The 12,905-nt window shown below is 38.1% G+C and overlaps 1 protein-coding gene across 1 annotated transcript in view; it reads left to right on the top strand.

Annotated features, from left to right (window-relative positions):
* The window catches only part of SCLY (selenocysteine lyase), a 127,675-nt gene that overhangs the window by 19,990 nt on the left and 94,780 nt on the right, over window positions 1-12,905 (top strand). The window contains exons 5-6 of the mRNA XM_053709917.1: window positions 302-464; window positions 2,965-3,092. Coding sequence (XP_053565892.1) covers window positions 302-464; window positions 2,965-3,092 — 291 coding nt within the window. The remainder of the gene's footprint in view (window positions 1-301; window positions 465-2,964; window positions 3,093-12,905) is intronic.

Below are 12,905 nucleotides of genomic sequence, written 5' to 3'. Positions count from 1 at the left end.
ATTTTCCATAGCTAAAAGCATTTTGTAAAAATATTAAGCTTTTTTAAATTTGAATACTCTCCGTATAGTTTTGTTTGGGAATATTAGTTGCCATTTGCATCCTGAAGATTGTTATGTTTTGTTTCTTCTGGAACATTTAAGATATAGTGTTGATCTATATCTTGTCTGGGCTAGCACATTCCCATGTGTGGGACGCTGATGCTAACTAAGGCTCTCAGACAATCGCCTGAACTTGGCAGCTTAGGTCTACTAGTAGCAAACGTATATGTAAGTTATTCACTCAAAATGGTGACTCTTGTAGGCCAACAACATGGTGCTATTGTCTGCAGTGGAAAACTACAAGATACCAGCAGAACAAAGTCACAATACTGCTAATGGGACCTTGCCACACATTATTACCTCGAATGTGGAGCATGATTCTGTGGCACTGCCACTCCTACACCTTCAGAGGACACGCAGTGCGGGTGAGTCATAATACACAGATTGTGTACTGAAGGGCACGTTGCCAGTGCTTGTCTACTTATAGAACTATAGAAAACAGCTTGAGATTTCTGCTGCTGAATCACTCCCATTAAAGAATGTCTTGCAATACAGATCTATTTGCTTCTGTTCTGCTCCTCATTATGACTTTTGAGACCCCTGACTTATATATATATATATATATATATATATATATATATATATATTTATATATTTATATATTTATATATTGTATTAGGAGATATACAACCTTTTGTGTGTGTGCATATACTATACACCTTGGTTCTATATATATATATTTTGTATTAGGAGATATACAACCTTTTGTGTGTGTGCATATACTATACTCCTTGGTTTTATATATATATATATATATATATATATATATATATATATATATATATATATATATATATATATATATTGTATTAGGAGATATACAACCTTTTGTGGGTGTGCATATACTATACACCTTGGTTCTATATATATTGTATTAGGAGATATACGACCTTTTGTGTGTGTGCATATACTATACACCCTGGTTCTATATATATATATTGTATTAGGAGATATACGACCTTTTGTGGGTGTGCATATACTATACACCTTGGTTCTATATATATTGTATTAGGAGATATACGACCTTTTGTGTGTGTGCATATACTATACACCCTGGTTCTATATATATATATTGTATTAGGAGATATACGACCTTTTGTGTGTGTGCATATACTATACACCTTGGTTCTATATATATATATTTTGTATTAGGAGATATACGACCTTTTGTGTGTGTGCATATACTATACACCTTGGTTCTATATATATATTGTATTAGGAGATATACGACCTTTTGTGTGTGTGCATATACTATACACCTTGGTTCTATATATATATTTTGTATTAGGAGATATACGACCTTTTGTGTGTGTGCATATACTATACACCTTGGTTCTATATATATATTTTGTATTAGGAGATATACGACCTTTTGTGTGTGTGCATATACTATACACCTTGGTTCTATATATATATATTTTGTATTAAGAGATATACAACCTTTTGTGTGTGTGCATATACTATACACCTTGGTTCTATATATATATATATTTTGTATTAAGAGATATACGACCTTTTGTGTGTGCATATACTATACACCTTGGTTCTATATATATATATTTTGTATTAAGAGATATACCACCTTTTGTGTGTGTGCATATACTATACACCTTGGTTCTATATATATATTGTATTAGGAGATATACAACCTTTTGTGTGTGTGTGTGTGAAATATGATCATCTTTGCCAACAAACCCCCCAGCTGGTTGCTAACACTAAGGGAGCAATATTCAATTAGACGTCTCTCCAGCCTCTCCATAACACACCAACCTTACCACCCTCACCCTCAACCAGTTCCTGTGGTGTTCTAGGTAGCAGATTCACTAAAGCTCATTTATCTCTCAGTTCTTTAATGAATCAGCTCTAGAAGCAAGAGAGACCTCACTGATTATTTTCTAGTAATAACACTAAGGTGCTGAACTAACAATTGTACTGTAAGAAAATGGCACAAATCTCTAGGAAAAGTAGATGCTTTTCATATAATATAAAATATTTATTTCAGAGTGCAAGAAAGTAATCTGCTTTAAAGTTATTAATATTAATGGAAAAAGCTTTAAAACATAACCCATTATACATTATGTGCAAAAAAATAGGATGCTGTAATGTATGAGCTCATTATTTTTGCATATAGGTTAAGCACATAGTTAGGGTTATCTCCAGAGCAGCAATGCACTAACGGGATCTTGCTGCTGATGAGTGGATACACACATGTGCCTTTCTTGTCATTGGCTCACCAGATACGCTCAGCTAGTAGTGAATTGCTGCTCTGAAGCTGTTTTTTTAACTATGTGTTTAAATCTTTTGCAGGGCTTAAACACATGGTTATATTTAAGCAACAGTACAATAATAAAATGTGTTTAACATATTTTCTTTTTGTACTTTTCTAATTAACATTAATTATGTCCTAGTGCCACCTTGTGGTCATAATATTAATAGGAAGTTTCACAGGTTTATGCATTTTATTCAAATATTATCTCCTGTGCACGTCAAAATATGACATAGATCTAGCTAATGTAATGCTCATTCAAAGGTCATTCTATATAAGTACAGTTTATGGTTTTAATTTCAGTAAGTAGGACTTCTAAAAATGTGCTCACTGACCCTTGGGTGAAAACAAATGTCATGTGGCCCCTTATGTGAAATGTCTGTACATCCTGTCCTATATGCTGGAGCTGGGTTTTACAGAACTTGTTCAATTCATACAATGCACACAAAAGCCACTGATAATCTGTCTAAGCTTTTGCATGGAATAAAGTCTATCAGATATGTTTTTCCTTATAATGTAATATATAAGAGACTATGTTGTGGGCCTGGCAGTCATCATAGCATTTATTTAGCTCATTGAATACTTTTTGTCTACCCCAGAAGTGACCTTTGTACCAGTCTCTAAAGTGACTGGACAAGTTGAAGTAGAAGATGTAATTGCTGCTTTACGTCCCAACTCATGTCTGGTGTCCATCATGCTGGCAAATAATGAGACTGGGGTCATCATGGTGAGTGACAAATTATTGTTTATTTCTGATTTCCATGCCATGGCCTAGCTTCTTTACTTAGATGCTATGGATAACTCTTTGGTAGTACAGTCTATAGCTATTTTTCATTTCAGTTAGTAGAATTTCTAAAAATGTGATTATATTTATATCACGTAATCATATCACCATTCAAGAACCTTTTTTTTCTAGAGAAAACAGACCTAATTTGGCTAACCTCTCCTCAGTCTAAATTTTCCTTTCCCCTTATTAGTTTTGTGGCCCTTCTCTGTCTTTTTTGCGATTGGTCCCCTGAACTGCCCTCCATATTCTAAGTGAGGTCTTACCATGGATTTATATAGTGACAGAATTATGTTTTCCTCATTTGCATCAATGCTTCTTTTAATACATGCTAGTATTTTATTAACCTTAGAAGCTGCCGTCCTGGATTGCGCACTAATCTTTAACTTGTCTATAAATACGCCCACATCCCTTCCCTCCTCTGTTTTGCTAAGTTCAGTCCCATTTAAATAGCAGGTTGACTATTATTTTCCAGTATTAAATCTCATTTTCCATTTATCAGCCCATTTTTCTAATTTTGTAAATCCCCTTGCAAAGCAATTTTATCCTGCACTGACCTTATGACCTTACACAACTTTGTATCACCTACACAAATAGAGATGTTGCTATTTAATCCTTTCTCCAAGTCATAAATAAAAATATTAAAAAAACAGGGACCAATTATTTTCATCAGACATATTATTAGAGAAAGAACAATACCTAAGTGAGTGGTTGTTTGATATACACACATCAGCAGGAGCATGCTTCATATCTTAAAGTTAAAGCCTTGCATACAAATAAGCTGGGAACTCTGCACTTACTAAAATAGTGGATACACTGTCCATTAGAAACATGTTGCTGGGTATTGTACTCCAACTACTGGCAATTAGATTGTTGCTTATTGGGGGTAACTTGTTTGGCGGTATACTTTCACTGCTATTCAAATAAACACCCCTAATACTGTCCTTGTTAGACATATTTCTGTGGACACGCGGCCCCAGTAAATAATTGTTTGATATATCCCCACCTCTAAGACCTTGACAAGAGCTTGCAAGCAAACATGCCTCATAATGATATTCAATAAACGTACCCACATACATTATCTATCTATCTAGAGATTTGCCTAATTGGCATTCTTCCCCACTAGGATAATGGTTCATTTACTTTTGGGTCTACTCTAATCTGTTTAGTTCATTTTTTATGTGTTATGTTATATTTTGTTTAATATAGTTAATAAAAAATTAAAATCAGAGAGAGTTCAGGGGACAGAAGAGGAGAAAGTTGCAATACCCACATATCATGCTTGTTTTATAGCTAATAACATGTAAGGTTACTTCACAATTCTAATTCTCGCCTGTCTTAGAGAATCGCCTATTATTGGTAACGGTATTGCAAGACATTATGCTCTTAATAATAGGTCTTTGGAACCAATTTTTATTACCTCTATACTATGTGTAACTCGTGCTTTTTTCAAAATATTCTTTAACTGTAACATGAACAGAACTGAAATTTCTGTATGTTATTAATTGCTTACTGTTACCCTGAGCTCTTTTCAATAAAAAAAAAAACAAAAAAAAAAAACAGGGACCAATACTGTTTCGTGCCATGCGGCACTTAGTCATCCTATGACTAAGTGCCGCACGGCACTAATCACGTAAGGACACGCCCCCTTTTTTCCTCGTGTTTGAGTGTTTGTATTTTTTTTTTTTTGTTTTTTGGATGTGGATTTAATTTTTTCAGCGGAAAATGGCTGTTTTTATTATTTTTTTATTATTATTATTTTTAAAAGCTTTATTGAAGTTTTGATTAACTTACAGAGTACAAGCAATTATACAGCTCATTAAACTTCACATGCACGAATAAAAACATTACAATTCACCGAACAGCAAAGTGTGAATACGTCAATTCAAAAACAGGATATTGCATTCATGGTAGTTATAATTATTAGTGATCATGTAAGACCTTTGGTGACAATATCAGGTGAGTGGCCACAATTGTTATCACTACAAACCAAACAGGGTTATACATGCTATGACTCATGGACGTGGCATGGGCTATAAGTCTGATAAATGTCTATCCGCTCCAAGAGTCCAGTAGACTTATATGTCAATAGCTTTGTACCTTGAAACACTTTGCAGAAAAACATATTCATGAACAGAATCATAGAAAAGAGAGAAAGAAAACAACAACAAAAAGCAAAAAGAAAGGGAAAACAAACAAGGAAAAAGGAAAAAACCACAGGTTACAAATTTCAGCAAATAATGTCAAATAATTTGCCATGGGTCTACCGACAGATTCTCTAATAAACGGTGTTAGAGTTTCACTCATCATGGGCAAATCCTATAGAGGGAAACCATTTGCATCTTAAATTTTAACTTTATCTGTTAGTCACCTCCTGTGCATATACAGGGAGTGCAGAATTATTAGGCAAATGAGTATTTTGACCACATCATCCTCTTTATGCATGTTGTCTTACTCCAAGCTGTATAGGCTCGAAAGCCTACTACCAATTAAGCATATTAGGTGATGTGCATCTCTGTAATGAGAAGGGGTGTGGTCTAATGACATCAACACCCTATATCAGGTGTGCATAATTATTAGGCAACTTCCTTTCCTTTGGCAAAATGGGTCAAAAGAAGGACTTGACAGGGTCAGAAAAGTCAAAAATAGTGAGATATCTTGCAGAGGGATGCAGCACTCTTAAAATTGCAAAGCTTCTGAAGCGTGATCATCGAACAATCAAGCGTTTCATTCAAAATAGTAAACAGGGTCGCAAGAAGCGTGTGAAAAAACCAAGGCGCAAAATAACTGCCCATGAACTGAGAAAAGTCAAGCGTGCAGCTGCCAAGATGCCACTTGCCACCAGTTTGGCCATATTTCAGAGCTGCAACATCACTGGAGTGCCCAAAAGCACAAGGTGTGCAATACTCATGAGACATGGCCAAGGTAAGAAAGGCTGAAAGACGACCACCACTGAACAAGACACACAAGCTGAAACGTCAAGACTGGGCCAAGAAATATCTCAAGACTGATTTTTCTAAGGTTTTATGGACTGATGAAATGAGAGTGAGTCTTGATGGGCCAGATGGATGGGCCCGTGGCTGGATTGGTAAAGGGCAGAGAGCTCCAGTCCGACTCAGACGCCAGCAAGGTGGAGGTGGAGTACTGGTTTGGGCTGGTATCATCAAAGATGAGCTTGTGGGGCCTTTTCGGGTTGAGGATGGAGTCAAGCTCAACTCCCAGTCCTACTGCCAGTTTCTGGAAGACACCTTCTTCAAGCAGTGGTACAGGAAGAAGTCTGCATCCTTCAAGAAAAACATGATTTTCATTCAGGACAATGCTCCATCACACGCGTCCAAGTACTCCACAGCGTGGCTGGCAAGAAAGGGTATAAAAGAAGAAAATCTAATGACATGGCCTCCTTGTTCACCTGATCTGAACCCCATTGAGAACCTGTGGTCCATCATCAAATGTGAGATTTACAAGGAGGGAAAACAGTACACCTCTCTGAACAGTGTCTGGGAGGCTGTGGTTGCTGCTGCACGCAATGTTGATGGTGAACAGATCAAAACACTGACAGAATCCATGGATGGCAGGCTTTTGAGTGTCCTTGCAAAGAAAGGTGGCTATATTGGTCACTGATTTGTTTTTGTTTTGTTTTTGAATGTCAGAAATGTATATTTGTGAATGTTGAGATGTTATATTGGTTTCACTGGTAAAAATAAATAATTGAAATGGGTATATATTTGTTTTTTGTTAAGTTGCCTAATAATTATGCACAGTAATAGTCACCTGCACACACAGATATCCCCCTAAAATAGCTATAACTAAAAACAAACTAAAAACTACTTCCAAAACTATTCAGCTTTGATATTAATGAGTTTTTTGGGTTCATTGAGAACATGATGGTTGTTCAATAATAAAATTAATCCTCAAAAATACAACTTGCCTAATAATTCTGCACTCCCTGTTTATACTGCTCCCAGAGAAATATCATATCATGATAAGCATTCAGATTGCCCATTCTAAGATAATGTAGCCTCTCCAAAATTAATGTGTTCTTGACTAGATCAATCCAATTGCTAAGTGTTGGCACGTGTACTTTCTTCCAAAATCTTGCTATGAGTCTTTTTGCTGCATTTATTAATATGTGATAAAGACCCTTCCTAATCCCGCAAGAGATTCCTGGAGCAGCATTAAACAAAATTCCCTCTGGAGAGGGTGGTAGGGCAGCCCCAATAATTTTACTGATTTGTTGGTATATCTGTACCCAGAAAGTGTGTATTATCCCGCATTCCCACCATATGTGGAACATTGTACCTTCTCGGTTACATCCCCTCCAGCATTTGTTGCTGGCGCTACTGAACATGTGTTTTAATTTACAGGGGGTCAGATACCATCGGGTAAGAATTTTGATATTCGTTTCAAGCGCTGTTGCTGAATGTGCTGACTTAGCTGTTGCCTGAAACCATGTGGCCCACTGTTTACTGGGGTATTCCCTACCCATCTCAGCTTCCCATCTATGTGTATAGTTTGGCTTAGCCGGGAGATATGACTTAAGTATGTCTCTATACATAGTAGAGATTACTTTTTTAGGGTGGTGGGGTTGTATGCATATTTTTTCAAATGTTGTAAGTGGTCTAGTCATATCCTGCTTACTTTTATGTGTGGATGCAAAATGACGTACCTGGTGGTAGATGAACCAGGATTGAAAGAAGTTGTGACCTTGTGCCAGTAGAGTATCTTTTTTTGCTATTCCGCCACCCTCCATTAGTAGATATATTGGAATATGATCCAGTAATCTAGGTGTTGGGGCTGGGTCTAGTTTTTTCTCTAGCCGGTATAACAAGAGTTCCTCGTTTGGATATAGTGTAGTTAGGGGTGAATAATTTGAAGTTATGTATTTACATTTACTGCGTATTTTAAGCCAATCGGACCATGTTTCTTTGATGATAGGAAAGTCTTCTATTTTGTCTATGGGCGGTTTTTGGGGTGCCCAACACAATGCACCTAGCTGTGGAATTCCCAGTAATTGGGATTCTAGATGGACTCCCCTCTTATAGGAGTCACCCCCCTGTTTGCACCACTCAACTACCCTGTTCGCGGCAGTCGCCAATTTATAAAAGTATAGGTTTGGTACCCCCAGCCCACCGTCCTCTCTATGCCTATAAAGCGTATTCTTAGCTAACCTTGGTGGCCTTCTATGCCATATATATGTATCTATGATCGCTTGCATTTTACTGATATCTACTGCAACTCCTGGTATAGGCAATGTCTGCATGACATATAAAGCTTTCGGCAACAATGTCATTTTCGCCGCAGCAATTCTTCCAAGCCAAGATATGTGTGTTTTCGGCAACCAGGAGGAAGCTAAATGCTCAAATTCCCCCACCAAGCGACCATAATTTAATTTTCGCAAGGTTGTAGGATCCTGAGTCAGAAAAATCCCCAGGTATTTCAACGCCTGATTCTGTATTCTGTAGGGGAACCCATTTTTAATTGCCGATAGTTCTACATCTGAAAGGTTTATCGGGTATAATTCCGATTTGTTTGCATTTATCAGAAAATTTGCCACAGCCCCGTATTTCTCCAACTCTACTTGTACACTAGGGAGGGACTGTAGTGGATCTGTTAATGTCATAAGTATATCATCGGCAAACATTGCCAACTTGTATGTCTGCTCCTGGATAGTGATACCTTTGATTCTAGAATGGTCACGTAATTTTATGGCTAGTGGTTCCAAAGACAATATAAAGAGAATGGGGGATAGTGGGCAGCCTTGTTTCGTTCCGTTCCGAATTTCTAGGTGCTCAGTTAAAACCCCATTTACCCGTATTTGGGCCGATGGGGTAGAGTATAGGGCCAAAACTTTCTCAATAATTTTCGTGGGGAAGCCAAATTCTTTTAGGGTGGATGATAGAAAGGTCCAGTCTAATCTATCAGATGCTTTTTCAGCATCAGTTGAAAGATATATTGTGGGTATTTTATGTTTTTTAATATATTCCATCAAATTTAATACTCTACATACATTGTCTTTGGCTTCCCTCTGCGGGACAAACCCAACCTGATCTTGGTGTATTAACCTTGGGAGGACTCTATTTATTCTATTGGCTAAGATTTTGGAGTAAAGTTTAAGATCCACGTTCAGTAAAGATATTGGCCTAAAGTTAGCTGGGGTGTCTGTTTTTTTGCCAGGCTTGGGCAAAACAGATATATGGGCCTGAAGCATTGTCTCGGGGAAAACTACCGAATCTGATATCTGATTAAACAAATTAAGTAAATATGGGGTGAGTTGGTTTTTAAAAATTTTATAGTATCTATTGCTGAAGCCGTCCGGGCCCGGGGCCTTTTCCGGCTTTAGATCCCCAATGGCCTCTAGAATCTCCCTACTGGAGATTTGGGCTTCTAGCAAAGTCACGTCCTCATCCGTTAGTTTGGGAAGATTTATGCCCTCTAAATATTTTTCGCATTCTGCTTGATGTAGGGTTGGCGATCTATTAGGGAACAAGTTATATAATCTGTGATAGAATTTTCTAAAGGTTTCCCCAATGGATTTTGTATCCTCGATAATAGTATTGGGAGGTGACTTGAGAGAGTGAACATATGAGTTGGCATTTTGTTTCTTTAGCGCCCTCGCCAACAGTTTCCCCGATCTATTTCCCTCTCCATAATATTTCTGTCACACAAACAATTGGATTCTTTGTGATTCAAGTTGTAAATACTTATTTAAATTTTCCCTCTTTTCTTGTAAGCCCTTAGTTAATTCCTGATCTCTGGGGTTGAGTTTTAGCGCCATATCAGCCTCAGACACCTCTTGTGCTAATTTAACATATTCTCTAAGGGATTGTTTGCGTTTAGAAGCTTGTAGTTTAATAAACTCGCCTCTAATATAGGCTTTTTGTGTTTCCCATAGTATTGTGGGGCTAATGTCTGGTGTATTATTAATAGTAAAATAGGTATCTAAGTGTTCCGCAAATGTATCGACTACTTTTGAATCTGCTAACAACTGATTGTCTAGGCGCCAATAAAAAGGTTTGGTGGGAGCCGAGGGCCATGTCATCTCGCATTCCACTAAAGAATGGTCTGACCATACAGTGTGTTTAATATTTACATATTTAACTAATGCTAACGCTACATGGTCCACTAGTATGTAATCTAATCTTGAGTAGCTTTTTTGAGGGTTTGAGAAGAAAGTATAGTCACGAGTTTGTGGGAGGGCATAGCGCCACGCATTGTGAAGTGTCAAGGCTTTGATGTCTCTCCATATGGAGTGAAGCATTTTTTGATGTTGTCTAACGTTAAGGTTGGAGCTATCTAATTCAGGTTCCAAAGGGACGTTAAGGTCACCAGCAACTATTAGCGGGCCTTTAACTAGATCAGAGATTCTCTCTGAGATATGGGAAACAAAACGGCCCTGTCCCAGATTGGGAGCATATAAATTTACGATAGTCACGGGTCTACCAAACATCAAACCCATGATTCCCAAGTACCTTCCCTCTTTGTCTTTGTCTATTTTTTGGAGTTTAAATGGGATTGATTTATGTATCAGGATACTGACCCCGTTAATTTTTTTATTAGCGTTCGTGCAATGAAAGTGTTGTGGAAATTGGGAGGAAATATACTTAGGTACTCCCCCCGTTTTAAAATGTGTTTCCTGTAGTAGAAGGACCTTCCCTCCTCTCTTACCTAGGTCCCGCACAGCCATAGCCCTTTTATTGGGGCAGTTAAAGCCTTTCACATTTTGAGTGATAATATGTATAGTAGGTATGTTAACTTTTGTCATCTTATATTTTGTGTCTCCTTTCTAGATATCTAGGCCTGCTCACCCGTACTATCAGTATGGCATCATAATTCCCAACCCAGTTCATATTCCTCGGACTAGTGTAGACCCAATGGCAACCCATAGCATAATAAACATAACATAACTTGAACAGTGTAAACAGTGCACAACAGGTGCGAATAACAAAAACATTAACTAGCATTTTTCTCTCTTTCTCTGTCCCTTTGAACAGAAGAAAAAAGGGGGAAATACATAAACCCCTATTGGGCTTCTAAATATAAATAGCAAATGTATGCATAATGCATAGGTTATCTATTGCAAATTGCTTATCTGAAACAGTGTGAGTACATGACACCTAATATCTAATTGTGTAGATTAAACAGTTCGACCAGCCATGTATTATATACAGAAAAAACATGTGATCTATTCTATTGTCTGTTCTTTACATTTTAAGAATCTGTACGGAACTAAATTCACACAATTCACATATAACAAACAGATATTGGTTACATGCCTTACCTCGCCCCATTTCTTCCACAGATACCCTTGAGCAGTAACTTAATGGGGGCTTCCCCTTTCAGAAATTTTCTTTGGGCACATCGTACCATGGCACACCCCCCCAAGAATTCACAGGATACACCAAGGCAGACGGCCTCTACAAGGCATAACTGTTGCTGCTTCAATAGCAGCCTATACCTCACAGTGAAACCTAAGTTCGGGTTTTATCCTATCAAGAAAGTTCAACTTCCTGAAGCTTCAGCAGTATCAGGTCTTTGACTGTCTTTATTTACTGATTTTGCTGGTACCTTTCTCCATTCCATTCTCCTGGGAAGTGATGGGGCTTGGCCTGTAGTGTCCAGTTTGTCACCATGCACCTCTTCTTGTTGTGTTGGGGTAACAATGTCTAGGTCTTTACAGATCTGTTTGATGTCTTCTGTATTGTGGCATATGAGTCTCTTTCCTTTCCATGGGATTTGCAGGTTGAAAGGGTGTCCCCATCTATAGGGGATGTTGCGCTGCCTTAATGTGGTGGTAAAGAATCTAAATTCTCGCCTCTTCTGCAGTGTTCTTGGGGTCAAATCTTCATATAATTGGATGGGGTCAGCCCTAAATTTGAGAGGGAATTTCTGTCTCGCTTTTTTCATTATTTCTTCTTTAATTTGGTACCTTGTGACCTTAACGATCACGTCCCTTGGGGGCTGATCACCTAGAGGTTTCGCCCTCAGGGCCCTGTGAAATCTGTCCAGAGCAATAGTGGCTTCAGGGTCAACTCCCAGAATAAGTGTAAACAGGCCCTGCAAGTAATCTTCCAGATCAGATGGTGAGACGGTTTCCGGAATTCCTCTGACTCTGATATTACTGCGGCGACTACGGTTCTCCAAGTCGTCCAGTTTATTCTCCATTTGTAAAAGTAGATCGTCTTGAGAGGCAACTTTAGATCTGAGAAAATCTATGTTTGAGTCAATAAGGTCGTTGCTGTCCTCCAGCTTTTCCACTCTCTGGCCTATTTCTGAGAGGTCTTTTTTAATCTCGGAAATTTCTTCCCTGATGCATTGTTTGACTTGGCCTATTAGGTTTGAAAAGTCTTTCTTAGAAGGCAAGGAGTCCAACAGGGCCTTAGGGACTGAGATGGCAGGTGCTAGGCTCTCTCCCTCAGACTCTGACGAAGAGGAGGAAGCTTCTGCTCTAACCTCACTTGTGGTTGTCAGCACCTTGCTAGGTGTGTTCACATGCTTAAAGAAATTATTGACAGAGGAGTGTGCCATTGTTTGCTTCTTATTACTTTTGTCTGGCTTGCCGCCTTTTTTAGGTGACATTTTGGCTCCTAAAATGGGAATTGATTTTTCCTGCAGTGATTCCTTATTATGTAGTGTCCAGCTTCAACAGCAAACAGCTGCAGGGATCCAAAGTTATGTTAGTATTGGCGCTGTATTCCTAGGTTGCCCCTTCCACCTTAAGCAGTGTAGTTATCTTTCACTATGGGTCTGGTACTATTT

The sequence above is a fragment of the Bombina bombina genome, chromosome 4 (genome assembly GCF_027579735.1).
Source record: "Bombina bombina isolate aBomBom1 chromosome 4, aBomBom1.pri, whole genome shotgun sequence".
NCBI lineage: Eukaryota > Metazoa > Chordata > Amphibia > Anura > Bombinatoridae > Bombina > Bombina bombina.
Note: the sequence above shows the minus strand (reverse complement) of the source record. Positions and strands in the feature narration are given on the sequence as shown.